The sequence below is a fragment of the Myotis yumanensis genome, unplaced genomic scaffold, assembly GCF_028538775.1.
Source record: "Myotis yumanensis isolate MYYU_CA2020_CCGP unplaced genomic scaffold, mMyoYum1.0.hap1 SCAF_21, whole genome shotgun sequence".
NCBI lineage: Eukaryota > Metazoa > Chordata > Mammalia > Chiroptera > Vespertilionidae > Myotis > Myotis yumanensis.
The window spans coordinates 12293288-12307429 of record NW_027223772.1 but is presented as its reverse complement, the minus strand read 5'-3'; the positions used below and the strand labels follow the sequence as shown (position 1 = coordinate 12307429).

Genomic DNA, 14142 nt, shown 5'->3' with positions numbered 1-14142 from the left:
TCTCGTCCTGGAGGGCTGGGTCTGCCAAGCTTGCCCTGTCCCTGTGCCCTGTCCCCTCTGCCCAAGGAGTGCAGCAGTGTAGGCAGTGACGGAGACCTCTCCCACCTCCCACCGGCCCGCACCGGAATCTAGACCTCCCTGCTTGGGGCCCAGCTCAGGCTTTCTATCTGGTGGGCTGTGCTCCATGGACTATTGGGGCCCCTATGCTTTGGTGCAGGGTTCGCTGGACACATCCCCCCGCCCCACCCTCTCAAAGCCTGGTGCTTGGTGGCCCATTAGTCCAGCTCAGTGAGGGCTGCCTTGGGAAACCCTAGAACCACAGGGTACTCTGCCTACGGGCCGCTGCTCAGATTCAGTAAAACCTACAGACCTGGAACAGACTGCAGAATGCGGAGAACGGAGAACAGGGTCAGAACCCCTCCTCTCTCCTCGTTGACACTCCTTCTTTCTACAACCCTGCACGGTTGACAAAGGCTATAGCTGGAACCTGCCCCCCAGGCCCAGCCCCAGCCCAGACAGAACTTCTAGGCCTTCACTTCCCTCTTTGCAGTGAGAGGAGTGAGTGCAGTGGCTGCCTCACTTGCTAGCCCGGGCCTGGAGCGGGAAGGGTCCCAGAGAACAGAGGGTCATGCCACTGAGTGGACATGGGGTCGCAGGAAGCGCCCTGCCCTGGTTTTCCCTCCTCCCGGTCTTAAACCCTGAGGTGCTCAGACCTGCACCGTAAATTCAAGTGCAAGTCAGGAAGGGTAGGTCAAGCCACGATTTGGAAAGGAAGCCCTGGCCACTAGGAGTGGGGGCCATCGCGGTGGTTCTCGCGTTCTGAAACGCAAGCCTGCCTCTGAGCGTGGTGTCCCGAGCATTCGCACCTGCAAGGACCTGGCTTCGAATCCTGCTCCTGCTTAGGGAACTGCAGGGCCAGCGCGCTTCGGTCTCTCCCTCAACTTCAAGGAGCAAAGTGGCCACGTCCCAACCCCATACTGTGGCCGTAGCCCGGGGCGAAGAGCAAGAACAGGAACCCACACGCGATACCCCAGCCCAGCTGAGACAGGGAGAAGGCAACTGAAGCTTTCCCTGGAGGAGAGGGCGCCCGCGGGCAGGCGCTGCCGCGCTGTGCCCGTGGCAAGGGCGCCCTGCCCGAGCTCCGCAGCTCGCAATCCTCAGCCCAAGTGGGGAACTCTCTCGGCCCCAGGCTCCCGCCAGGCGCCGCCGCCCTGCGCACGGCGGGGAGGGAGAGCGCGGAGCTGGGAGCTGGGAGCTGGCGCCGCCCGGTCGGAAGGAGCTGCCGCTGCTGGCGGCCTCTGCGCGGACCTCCAGGCCTGGGCACTCATCCGCCTCGGGAAGGGCTGCTGGGACCGTCGCAGTGCGTCCTTCAAGCCCCAGGAAACCGAATCGACCACCGAACCCTGCGCGGCCTGGGGCTCTCGTTCCTCGGACCGACCCCGCTAGCCCGGCTGCTCGGCCGCTCGCCCCGGGCGGCAGTCAGACCGGCCCCGCGCCGGGCGGGAGCGACTCCGAGGGCCCTGCGCCGAGCCGCCGCCACTCAGCCTGGGCCGTGGGGAGGTCGCGGGCCGCTCCACGTGGCCGGGAGAAAGGCGGTTCCAGCAGCCGCTGGGAGGCCCTCTTATCTCGCCGTCCCTCCCCGCGCGGTCTCAGAAGCCCCTCATTTAGCTTCGCTGTGTCATAAAATATTTTATTGGAAAAAAAATCACCGTTTTCGCAAGAGAGGGGTAGGGGCCCCGCACGTCAGGGACCGGCCTCAGGCCGAGCCTCCGGGCTGTCCGCGCGGGGTCTCGCCGTCCCTGCTGCGCGGAAACCGGCGTGTGCCTGCGGCGTCCGGGCCGAGGGCGCCCGAGGCGGTGGGTGCGGTGGGGAGCGGGGCGTGAGTGCGCGTGGAGCGCCCGGCGCGCGGAGCTCTGCGCGGAGGCGACTCTGCCGCGGTGAGTCTCCAGGGGAGGCCCGGGGCGCGCTGGGGCCCGGGTTTGGCTTCGGGGTCTGTGTCCTTCCTGGTGGGCCCCTCGCTGCCCGCATTCAAGGTCATCATCACCCTTTAGAAAGCACACAGCGTGGAGGCGGCTTCTCGCGGGCGCAGGGGCCGCAGTGGCGCCAGGGTCCCCGGACCGCACGCTCAGTCCTCGCGGCCCTTGTCGCTGGCCTCGCCCGGCGCCTCCGCCGGCTTCTCCGGCTTCTCCGCTTCCTTGGCGCGTTCCTGCTCGCTCAGCTGCTCGCTGGTGGGGATGGAGTTCTTCTTGGGCCGCCCCTTGGGCTTGGTGGGGGACTCCAGGCCACCGCCCTGCAGCACCTGCGCGGGAGCCGCACCGTGAGCCGCTGAGCCCCCAACCCCGGGCAGTAGCGGCCGCGTGAGCACGGCTGGGAAAAGCGACCAGAGGTTCAGGCTGCCGGGAAGCCAGAGGGTGCAGGGGGCACGAGGAAAGGTGGGCTGGGCGAGGGCACCAGAGAGCAGAGAGGGTCCCTTTGGACACCAGGCACCGAGGGCATGGGGAGAGGAGGGGGGTAGCTCCCACACTCACTATTTTCTTCCACTTCATCCTCCGATTCTGGTACCAAGTCTTCACCTGCAACTGACTCAGGCCCAGGGACTCGGCGAGATCTATCCTGGAAAGAGCGGGGTGCACCCTCAGCAGGTCGAGCAGCCCCCCGCCCTCTGCCCGCTGAGCTAGGCCTGGCCGCGCTACCTGTCGGGTGTGGAGAGGTACTTCTGCTTCTCGAAGCGTTTCTCCAGGCCCATCAACTGCAGCTCGGTGAACACCGTGCGGCTCCTACGCCCCTTCTTGGCCTTGGTGCCCGGCTCCCCGCTGCCCGGGGCCTCCAGCTTCCCGCGGAGCTGCAGCTCCAGGGGCAGGTGCGGCGAGCCCGCCACGCTGGGCAGCCCAGGCCCCGCGGCCAGCAGCGCGGAGCCCAGCCCGGAACAGCCGAGAGGCGCCAGCGGGAATTTAAACACCGCCGCCTGCTCGGCCTTCAACACGGCTGCGGGGAGAGAAAGGGGAGCTTCGTGAGCGCAGGCCCTGCTTCTTGTCTGGGAGGCGCCCGGGCATCCCGCTACCAGAGGACTAGCGCCTGGCCGTGCCACCCGGCACAAACCCTCCTGCCAGGCCGAGAAGGGAGAGATTAAGCCGCGCCTGGGGTGACCCGCTCCAGCGCCAGTGTCCCCCAGTCTGGGAACAAGGGTCTCCCCCACCCTGGGCGCTGCCCTGCGCTCCTCAGGCGGGCGCCCCCTTTGAGATTTCGGGATTCTCAATGAAAAGGTTTGAAGCTCAGAGGTGCACAGTGTGTTTCACGGAAAAGGGAAACCTGGAAGAAAAGGAAGTCGCGAGATAGGAAGATGAGCTTCCGCAGCCAAATCCGCATTGCTGCTTTGGGGAAAGAATACCGAGGGGGTGAACAGATTTACTCCTCTGTGTGGGCACGACAGCCAGGCTGCAGGCACTGGGTCTGCAGCAGGGGTAGGCTGGAACACTTTCCGAAAATTTCAAAACACCCCACGAATCCTGAAACTGGTCTTCCTGTGTTCTCTATTTAGACAGGACCCCGGGGCGATGTTTCCATTTCATCGGCCGTAAATGATTTTTTGCCCGCTTCAAACGAATTATGGAAACCACGGTGCCGCTGGAGACAATGCACAGCGGTGAGTCTGCATCAAAGTTGGACTCAAAACGAACAAACTGGCTGAGGCGCCCAGCGGGAGGGCGGAGCGCAGGTTGGAGGGTCACGGGGCCAGAAAGATGGCTGGCAGGGCCTGGGTGCCACTGTGCAGGCCTCCCTTCCCCACCGGCAGCTCACTACGGGCAGGTGCGTCGATGAAGTCGCGAGGGCTGGCCAAGACTGGGGTAAGTGTGAGGAGAGGGCCAGAGGGAAGCAAGACACTTGGGAGAAGGTGAGAGAGAGGGAAGTCAGGCCCACCCTGTCGAGAAAGGCCAAGGGAGGCCAAAGTAGGGTGACGAGAACTGGGGAAAAGCCAGAAGAACAGGGGTGCGGTGGAGAGGACACTGGCTGGGCAAGTCCGACTCTGGCCCCGTCAAGGAAGGAAAAGAACCCAGAAGGCAGGAAAGGCCCAGTGGGCGGCTCAAGCTCTACGGAGGCAGGCGCAGCAGACCTGGAAGCAGAAGGGCCGGTCGGGGCTGGCGGCGCTCACAGTCAGCCCCTTGTCCCCAGGCAAGGCTAAGGGTGTGGGTGCTGCCGCAGCGGCCGGTGTGCCTGCCTCCCGAGGCTCCGGGAGGCTTCGGGCCGCTTGGGCCTGCGTCCGCTCCCCGCACAGCACTCGGAGACGCAGGCCTCTTCCCCCAGGTCCGGCTTCCCCGCTAGGGCAGTCCTGGCCACTCCCGGCCCTCTCTCTGCTGCGAAGGCCCAGGCGCCCGCGGCCGGAGGTCGCTTTGACCCGCAGTCTGAGGTTAGCAGTACGGACCTGCGCCCGCGATCAGAATATGGGCTCGGTCCCCGGGCTAGAGCCCGCGGGACATCAGTGAAGGAGCGAGAGAACACCCTCCCCGCGCGCCCGACCCGCGGGCACGAGGCCTGGCTCCAGGGCGCCCGGGCGCTTGCCCCTCCTCTTCCCCGCCGGGGCGAGGGCACGGCCCGGGGCCCACGCGCCCAGAGCTGCGTCCTCACGACGCGCGGCTCCCCCCTCCCTCCCAGCCGCGGGTGCCCAGGCTCCGCACGTACCCAGGTGGCTGTGGAAGGGCCGCGCGGCCAGCAGCGCCTGCACGCCGAACTTGAGCAGCTCGCCCGCGGCGGCGGCGGCAGCGGCAGCGGGCGCGGCGCCCTTGGGCCCTGGCGGCTCAGTGAGGATCTCCTCGATCATGAAGCTGCGGTAGCGGTGCGGCCTGTGGTCGACGCAGCCCTCGGGCGGCCCGAAGCGCCCAGCGCCCGGCTCCCCTGGCCGCTGCATCGCGGCGCCCGCAGCTCAGCGGCAGCTGTGGCTCGGGCACAGGGCCCGCGCGGGGCTCTAGGCCGGCCCGCAGCTCCGGGCGGCGCGCGGGCGCCGGCTCATGCCCCCTCCCCCGCCGGCCGGCCGGGCGGAGGTGCAGGGCGCGGGCGGGGCTCGCGGGGTTCGGCCGGTCGGACCCAGGACTGCGCCCCCGCCCCGCGCCGCCGCGCCTCTAGCACGGCCGGCTCCGCGTCACCGCCCCGCCCCGCCGGCCCGCCCCGCCCAACGCCGCCCGCCGCCCCCTACCCCACCCGGGGCTGAGCCCGAGGGAGGGCCGGAGAAGGGAGGAAGGCGGGAGAGAGGGGGGCCTCGAGAAGGGTCGGCGGACCCAGACCGCGGGAGACCCAGCGGAGCACACGCTCAGGAAGGAGAGAGCAGGAGAGAGCGGGAGAGGAGACCCCAGAGAAGGGAGCAGAGGGATCCAGAGAGGTGAGAGAGGGGCCACAGCGAGACAGCAAGGGCCACCCTGGATGCGAGACAGATGTGAGGGTGCCAGGGCCGTCAGCCCGTGCGCAAACGAGACCGACAGGGGCCCGGGAGCCAACGGGGCAGTGACGTGCGGGCGGGCACAGAGGCAGGCAGGGCAGAAGGAGGGGGCAGTCAAGAAAGAGAGGGGACAGATAGGAAGGGGAGCGGCCTGGGCAAGGATTAAGGAGCCGGGAAGGTCGGGAGGGGGAGAGGCAAAGGCCATGCGGCTCGGCTGGGAAAGGGGTGCTCAACCTCCCGGCCAGGGCATCAGACGGCCGCCCGGCAGGGGTGCCGCGTAGGCAGGCGGGCACCTCCTAGAGCGGAGGCTGTACCTGTGCACCCGACTCCGTTTACCAGGCTCGGCCTCATCCCCCCTCCCTCCCTCCCCACTGCCCTGAGAGGAAAGCTTTCTCCTTCTGCAGTCTGCTTCTATTGCTCAGTGATACGTGGACACGTCCTCCTTGGCAACCCCAGCGCACGGTGGGTGGTTGTAGCACATCCGCAGACAGAGGACGGGATGGAGGAGAGGAGAGGGAAAGGCTGCACTCTTCCTTTCGCCAGCTTCGGAGGCTCAGAAAACCGTTACTGGGCGGAGCTGGCTGAAGGACTACAGTACGCCGTGGGAGCTTGGGGACAGATTCTGGAGTGAGGTGTCACCTCCGTGAGCCTTAAAGTCCCCAACGTGATTGAGGAAGGCCCTAGCCGTCCCTCGCTCCTCCTCACCATTGCAGGAATATAAGCTCTAGCCATCCGGGAGGGGGCACATTACCAAACCTCTCCTCGGAACTTCTCTCTCTGTCCCTGCCACTCCAGGTCTGGCCACTGCCCCATCCTGGGGCCTCAGTGTCCTGACCTGTCCCAAGAAGATGTGACACTTAGCTCTAGTCAGGCTGTGAGGACTGCGTGGGGGTCCTGCACCGCTGGCCCCACAGGGTATGCTGGAGAGAAGTACATAGTCCACTCACCAGGGCAAGGAGGAGAGGTCAGGTGAAGGTGGATGGGGGTGGGTGTCCCTGGAGGCTGAGGGAGGGTGCTGCCACCCTTGGGGAGTCCCCCGCCTGGGGTCCTGGACCACTTCTCTTTCCCATGTGCCCTTGGCCTGGGGCCTCAGGGTCACCGCAGGAAATAGAGCCTGCCATACCCAGGGCCCTGCCGCCCAAGGTGATGCCATTTCTGTAGCTCCAGCTGCTGGCCATGAGCCGTGAGGCTAGCCCCAGGCCCTGGCATCAGCCCCAGTCTTTGTGTAGATTAGGAAATGGCCAGGGTTCCTCGTCCACAGAGGCTCTGGTAAGACTAGGACCCCACGAGCCCAGCTGCCTCTCCCCCAAATTGTTAAGTGGCTTCCGCTGGGGCCGCCCCTTTCTGAACCCCCACCCCCCACCCCCCCAGTCATCATCAGGACAGGAAGGTGGCCTCCAGGTGCTCCACCCTTGGGTGGTTCTGTGAATCGCAGGGCTCTTCAGAAGGGGATGGGCGATGGTATCCCACATCGGACAGGCCTCCCTCCTAGTGAGAGGTGGAGAGACAGTGGGCAGGGCCCTGCCGCCTTGGTTGGCCCAGAGGCCTCCAGGCACCAGAAAAGCCAGTGTCTCCTGGAGCCTGGGCAGCCCAGTGGGACCCCTCCACCCGTGTAGGGGTAGAGAGCCTTCTCTAGATGGGTTCTGGGGTGTCGTCCATGACAACCACCTACTTGCTCAGATGGGGAAATTGAGGCCCAGCAGGGGCAAGGCATTGGCCTCAGGACCACAGTGAGTAGGGCTGGTGTTCTCTTGCTCCCTGTACATACAGCATGGAGCTCCTTTTCTCTCCCCTCCCCTCCACCCCAGCAGGGCCCACTCGCTGTCTCCTCTTCTTGCTTCCACATCTTCCCAAGGGAAAAGCCGGGATGGTACTGAGGGTGGAGGGTCAAGCCAGCGACCCCACTCCATCCCTTCCCCTCCTATTTAGGCCCCTGACTGAAGCCACCAGCTTTGAGCCATCTCTGCCCCCATGCAGGGCTCGGATGCTGAGTGTAGAGGGAGCTTGGCTCCCAGACCAGAGGCCTGGGGATCACACTGATGGGCCCGCTCCAAACCTATTTTGCTCCTGGAGTAGGAGGTCCTTTTCATAATGGAGGCCGGCCCTCCAGGTTTAGCAGAGTCATAGGCCCGCGCAGCCCAGCCCGCACCCCATTACCGGCGCCCAGACTACAGTGTCTCCCTGCCCCCAGCTGCGCCAGGGCTTTTCCGGTGGCAGAGAGGCCGCGGGGAGGGCGGCCTTTGGGAATGAGGCCTGGGGGCTCCTTGGGGGGATGCCCCGCGGGCCTTGGCAGGCCCCCACCCCACCCCCAGCTTCCGCGCCGAGTAAATCTATGACCATCTCCTCCGGACGCAAATAAACCCTTTTTAGACGAAAAAAGTGCGCACAAACAGCCTCCTTTTCCCCAGGGATTGACGCGTTGGCGCCGGCGAAGGGCTTTTCCAAAGAGTAGGGTCTATTCCGCCGGAATCGAAGCACAGAGGAGGGAAGCCCTGGGCAGGGCGGCCTCAGGCCCCCCCGCGGTCCCAGAGGCGAAGCCACCTCTCCCGACGCTGGGACCCACCGGGCCTCCCGCCGCCGCCGCTGCAGAAATCCCGGAAACCGTCCGCTCCCGGCGGGCGCCGTGGAAAAGGTGACCTCAGCGCCCGAGGCCAGCCGCCTTCTCCCGCGATGACTACGTGGGGCTGGGGGCAGCAGCGGCCCGGCGCCACGCGGACGCCGGTGGGCTCTGTCCCCGCGGCCTCTCAGCCCCCCGCACCTGGAGCCCCGAGGAGGCGGCGACGCGGGAGAAGGGGAGCCCCTACCTAATTGAAACCCTCAGTCCGGGGGCGCAGGTTTCAGACCCTGCCCTGTCCCGGCGCAGCTCCTCCTCCTCCTCCTTCCATCTCTTCCTCCTCCTCCTCCTCCTCCTCCTCCTCCTCCTCCTCCTCCTTCCATCTCTTCCTCCTCCCCCTCCTCCTCCTCCTTCCATCTCTTCCTCCTCCCCCTCCTCCTCCTCCTTCCATCTCTTCCTCCTCCCCCTCCTCCTCCTCCTTCCATCTCTTCCTCCTCCCCCTCCTCCTCCTCCTCCTTCCATCTCTTCCTCCTCCCCCCCTCCTCCTCCTTCCATCTCTTCCTCCTCCTCCCCCCTCCTCCTTCCATCTCTTCCTCCTCCTCCTCCTCCTTCCAGCTCTTCCTCCTCCCCCTCCTCCTCCTCCTTCCATCTTTTCCTCCTCCTCCTCCTCCTCCTTCCATCTCTTCCTCCTCCCCCTCCTCCTCCTTCCATCTCTTCCTCCTCCTCCCCCTCCTCCTCCTCCTTCCATCTCTTCCTCCTCCTCCTCCTCCTCCTTCCATCTCTTCCTCCTCCCCCTCCTCCTCCTCCTTCCATCTTTTCCTCCTCCTCCTCCTTCCATCTCTTCCTCCTCCTCCTCCTCCTTCCATCTCTTCTTCCTCCTCCTCCTCCCCTCCTCCTCCTCCTCGTCCTCCTCCTCCCCCTCCTCCTCCTCCTTCCATCTTTTCCTCTTCCTCCTCCTCCTTCCATCTCTTCCTCCTCCTCCTCCTCGTCCTCCTCCTCCTTCCATCTCTTCTTCCTCCTCCTCCTCTCCTCCTCTCCTCCTCCTCCTTCCATATCTTCCTCCTCCTCCTCCTCCCACCCTCCTCTCCTCCTCCTCCTCCCCCTCCTCCTCCTCCGGCCCTCGCGTGCGGTTCTGAATTATAGGCGAGGGGCGAGCCCCTGAAGGGTGGGGACGGGAGTCCGGAAGAGGGAGGCCAGGTGGGGGCCTGGGTGTAGGTGCTTCAGCTTGGCCTTCGGGTCCGGCTCCTTCCAGTCCCCTCCCGACCCTCGCCCGTTTCCTGCGTCCCCTCCCGGCAGCCGCGGGTTTATCCTTTACTCAGCCACACTGAGTCGGGGCTGGAATTGGGGGGGCGGGGGGCGGTTTCTTCTGGATCGATGGGCTGCGACCGCCCAGAGCTGCCCGCGGGGAGCCCCCCGCCCCCGTGGATGGACCTGGAAGTCGGGCCCCGCTGGGCCCCGCCGGCCGGGCTCCCGCAGCCCCGTGCCCGCGGCGGCGTCCGCGCCGGGAAGTGAGCTCCCTCCTTTGCCTCCTTTCCGTCGGCCTTCGGGTCCCTTCGCCTCCGGCCCGGCGGCCGGCGTGGTGACGGCTCTGGGGCCGCCACGCGGCCGGCGGTCTTGGCGGCTCGGAGAGCAGCGCCGGGGGCTCGAGCGCCTGGACCTGAGGTTGGCAGCACCGCCCTGCCCTCCAGACGGGACTCGGGGCGCAGCTCAGGGGCGCACCGTGACCTTCCCGTTGGGAAGGGGGCCCTGCGACGCCGTCCTGTGCACGTCTCCAGCCAGGTGTGGACTTCTCGTTTTGATTCATTTCCAACCCTGTGAGCTCCAGGCTCGCGTTTGGGGCCGGCGTCCTAAGACACGCCCCTCCCGCTCCCGCTGCACGTAATTTACAAGTCTGATCCTTTGGAATTGGTGACTTCGCTTTATAACTTTTGTTTTTTGCTTTATTACTATTTTTTAAATGCGACATTTTACTTAGAAGTGTGCGTTTTAAAAGGTGCATCGGTAGACAACAACTGCTTTGACCCATAGAAAACCGGTTCTCGGTGCCGCCGGCACGCAGGGCGATTCTGCTGGACGTAGCGCAGCACCCGGCCTCTCCCTGGGCGGTTCCCGCCTCTGTTTCGCGCCCACACCTCCGAGGGCCCTGAGGCTCCCGCTTCGATGTCGGATCCGAGTCCTGGAGGCCACACTGCGGGGCAAGGAGGTCGTGCCTCCCGCGCTGTGGTGTGAGTTCCTCCCCGCAGCGCGCGCCGAGGACCCTCCCAGAACTCGCCCAGCCTGCGCGGTGAGCGCCGGGCGCCCGAGAAGAGGGTGCCGAGGCTGGGATGCCGGGTCTGACCCCCACCCAGGCTGGGGGCGTCCAGGCCTCCTGGGGAGAGAGAGCGAGGATGCTGTTGGCGACTCCATCCTGGCAGGTGCCAGGCCGTCAGCGCGCCCGGGTCGGGTCGCTGCGAACCTGAATCCGCGGGCAGCCGGTGCGAGGAGAGCCCCCTGAGGGAGGCCGGCTCTCCGCAGCCAGAGGCGAGAGGCTGTGCGAGCGGATAGAGACCTCTTCCTTTCTTTTTTCTTTTCCTTACTTCTTTGCACTCCCCTCTCTCTCGCTCCCTCCTCCATTTACTCCCTTTCTTCTTCTATTAACTCGCCCTCCTCCGCCGGCATCTCCTTCTGCCTGTCGCTCTCCTTCCCTTCTGCTCCCCCTCTTTCCCATAATCAGAAGGACAGCCAAGCCACAGTATGCCTCCTAATCATAAAGGAAGGGGCCTCGCACTTACCGCACCCTCTCCCCGCCTCCCAGGTGCCAGAGGCAGAGCCCTTGAAGGGTTCTGTGGTCTGTTTGCTTGGGCCAGGACATCCTCCCAACCAGCAGGGTAGCCTGGGGGCCAGGCCCCAGTTAAACAAGGAGTCCTAGCCCCGCCTCCCAGCCAGGTAAAGGGGCGGGGGCACTACACCTACTCCCAGGATCTTCCAGAAGCAGGGGGAGGCCAGATCACATTGCCTGTTCAAGCAGGGACTCACACTTGCATCTCCTCCCAGACGCAAAAGTTCCTTCTCCATCTGAGAATAGGGGTGGGGGGTGGGGGGGCTGTCACAGGAAACAGACAGGCCACAGCCGCCTTGTCCCTCACAAGCCAGGCCAGGACCAGCCTCTGGTTCCTGGGCTCCAGGCCAGACCTCCTGCTGGTCTGAGCCAGAGGAATGAGCCAGGAGCCTGGTGCCCCATCCAGAGTTACTGGTCTTTCCTGCCCCCTCCTCCCCATCACACCTGTGCTTTCTGCACCTTCTTGTACTTGCTTCTCGGTGCCAAGGTGCCAGAATGGGCTCAGAGGCCCGGCTCACAAATGCCCAAGTGCCATGCAGAGCACACAGGGGACCCCACAATGAGCCCAGGATCTCAGGCTTCAGCTTCTTTTCTGCTACTGGCCTTGAGCAAGGCCATTCCCTGACCAAGCCTCAGTTTCCCCATATGAAAAGACGATGGGGTGGACTGGATGAATCCTCCTTGCCAATTTTAACAGACTAGTCGAGGGGTCACAAAACTTTTTCTGTAAAGGGCCAGGAATATTTCAGGCTCTGTTGGCCTTGCATTTCTGTTGCAGCAGCTGCACTCTGCTGTTAGTGTGAAAGTAGCCAGAGGTAATGTGTAAATGATGAGTGTGGCTGTGTTTCCATCAGACTTCACTTATGTACAATATTACTTGAATTTCATGTAATTTTCACCTCATGAAATGTTGTTCTTATTTTGATTTATTTCAACCATTAAAAATGTACAAACCGTTCTCAGATCACAGCCATATAAAAACAGGCAGGGGGCCCAGCCAGTGTTGCTCAGTGGTTGAGCATGGACCCATGAACCGGGAGGTCACGGTTTGATTCCAGGCCAGGGCGCATGCTGGGTTGCTGGCTCAATCCCTAGTAGAAGGCGTGCAAGAGGCAGCTGATGGATGATTCTCTCTCATCATTGGTGTTTCTGTCTCTCCCTCTCCTTTCCTCTCTCTGAAACCAATAAAAACATATTTTTAAAAAACAGGCAGTGGGTCATAATTTGCCAACTCCTGGTCTAGATTTACTTTTTCTGATTGCATAAATGAATGCACTTGCATATCAGACGTGTTACCTTAGCTAAAATATTAATTTTTTCCCCAGTATCGGGGCCTTAGAAACATGAATCATCTGGTACATTCCCTACTCCCATGTCTGAATTCTCAACAGTTTAATATCATCCTGATACTAATATACCTAGACACTGGGCTGGATGCTTTACACAATAGTCTTTGGAGTAGAGATTGCTCACCCCAGTTTCCTGCTCCTTGCACACTCCAGGGGACAGGGTGCTCACTCCCTTCAAAGGCAGCCCTAATAGACTCTGAGGCTGCTGATAGCCTAGTGACTGGCCGGCAGCCCTGAGAGGGGAAAGCCACTGTGGATGTGTGTACTCCCTCTGGACCAGTCCTTCCTATCTCTTCTCAATTCCATCTACATCCTCTCCAGCTGGTGAAATGTGGATGGACCAAGGGGTCATGGCCTTGATTTTCTGGGAGTTTCCCAAGCCTCTGCAGGCCTTTGAAGCTGCCAAGTGGCAAATCTTGCAAGGAATAAGCAAGGGGAGAGAATATGACAGAAAAATTGGTATTATAAATGTGCTACTTGCTAAAAGTGTTTCCAGGAAATCTAGCTTATTGGATACTTCAGCCCCATCTGCATCCTCTAAGGTTCTTGTGCCCTCTGCTGGCCAGATTGAGTTCTAACCAGGCTCACTCAGACCATATTTTCCTCTTTAAAAGGAAAACCCACCCAGGACTTTCTCTCTCCTTTATGTACCAGACACCTGTAGGATGTGAGAATTCAAGAAAAAGGGCATTTTGCATGTCCTCAAGGGGTGAGACAGACAGATGTACTCACAACCGACAGGAAAGCTGTGCGACGGCCGACACAGACACGGGGGGCTCACGGTTCCTGGAGGGGAATGCTCCACGGTGAGCTGGCTGCTCGGGTCAGTGGTTAAATGTTTGGATACTTTTAGTGCCAGCCACAGCTGGCCTGCAGAGGCATAACGGTTCCACGCCCCAAGCTCTTCCTCAAGGGCCATGGAGAAGTTTGCTGGCTCCTGCTGCTGAGAAGGGGAGTCCGTCAGTCCAGTTACAGGCTGCACATGTGATCCTTGACCTGTTACAGCCCCAGGAACCACCTGTGGAGCACACCCCTGGGCATGCACTGTACCTCCCCCTTATAAGTATCTTCTTTCATCTCAGGTCTTGTGAGAAGACATTTTACCCTTAATTTATAAGCAAGAAGAGAGGGGCAACTAATTTGCCCAAGTGGCAGAGCCAGGATTTGAGCTGATGCTCCCTCCATAGCACCACAGTGGGCTTTTGGGGTCCTCCCCCATTTTCTCTCCAGCCTTGATTGCTACTGAGGTTCAGACTGATAGCTCCAGCTGCCAGAGGTCACCAGCCAGTGTCCATGGGCCCACCACACTTACTGTGTCCAAAGGTGGGCTCCCCAGCTCTTGCCTCTCCCAGGCTGTTGTTCCTGCTCTGCATGCCTGGGCTGGGTGGAGGAGAGCAGCTGAAACAGCCATAGGTGGGGACATGCCTCACTGACCACTGACCAGGGAGGGCCCAGGGAGGCAGGGCTTGTTCCTACCAGAGCACACCCAGTAGGCAGGGCATCCCCACTGGGAGGGCAGGACAGCCAGGTACACAGTCCCTTGCACAGGCTGGCCCCAACCCAGGCCCATCTCAGGTGTCTAGGAGAGCAGATTGTCCAGGATCGCGGGTGACAAAAGGTGCTGGCTTTGAGAAGGACAGGCCGACCTGGGAGCCCAAGGAGGAGTCAGGGAAGGCAGGGGCGGAGGCAGCTGAGTGCCCATCCTGGAATGGCAGGTAGGCACAAGGAGGCTGAGGAGCGCCATGTGTCAGGGCTGGGAAGCCCTCTGGAACACGGAGCTCAGAGTGGGGTCCAAGACCTTCCGGGAGGTCTGGACAGTCAACCACTTTGAGGCTGAAAGGCTTATGTCCCAGAAACAAGGTTGTTCCCAAGTGGCTTGGCATTCGATGGTGCCACAGCAGCTTGCTGTCCGCCAGGGAGTCATAGTTGTAGACCCTCCTGGTGCCTAGAGACAGCCATCAGAGTCCTGGGGAAGGTCTGGAGACCTCGGCTG

General features: G+C 62.8%; 1 protein-coding gene across 1 annotated transcript; it reads right to left on the bottom strand.

Moving 5' to 3' along the window:
• Positions 1-1669: 1669 nt before the first annotated feature.
• BARX1 (BARX homeobox 1) lies at positions 1670-5076 on the bottom strand. The gene is made up of 4 exons (XM_070400868.1): positions 4678-5076; positions 2694-2985; positions 2529-2613; positions 1670-2299 (listed from the first exon to the last, which is right to left on the bottom strand). Exons 1-4 carry the CDS (start codon positions 4901-4903, stop codon positions 2126-2128), a joined length of 777 nt encoding a protein of 258 aa, XP_070256969.1. The 5' UTR covers positions 4904-5076; the 3' UTR covers positions 1670-2125.
• Between the last annotated feature and the right edge of the window lie 9066 nt (positions 5077-14142).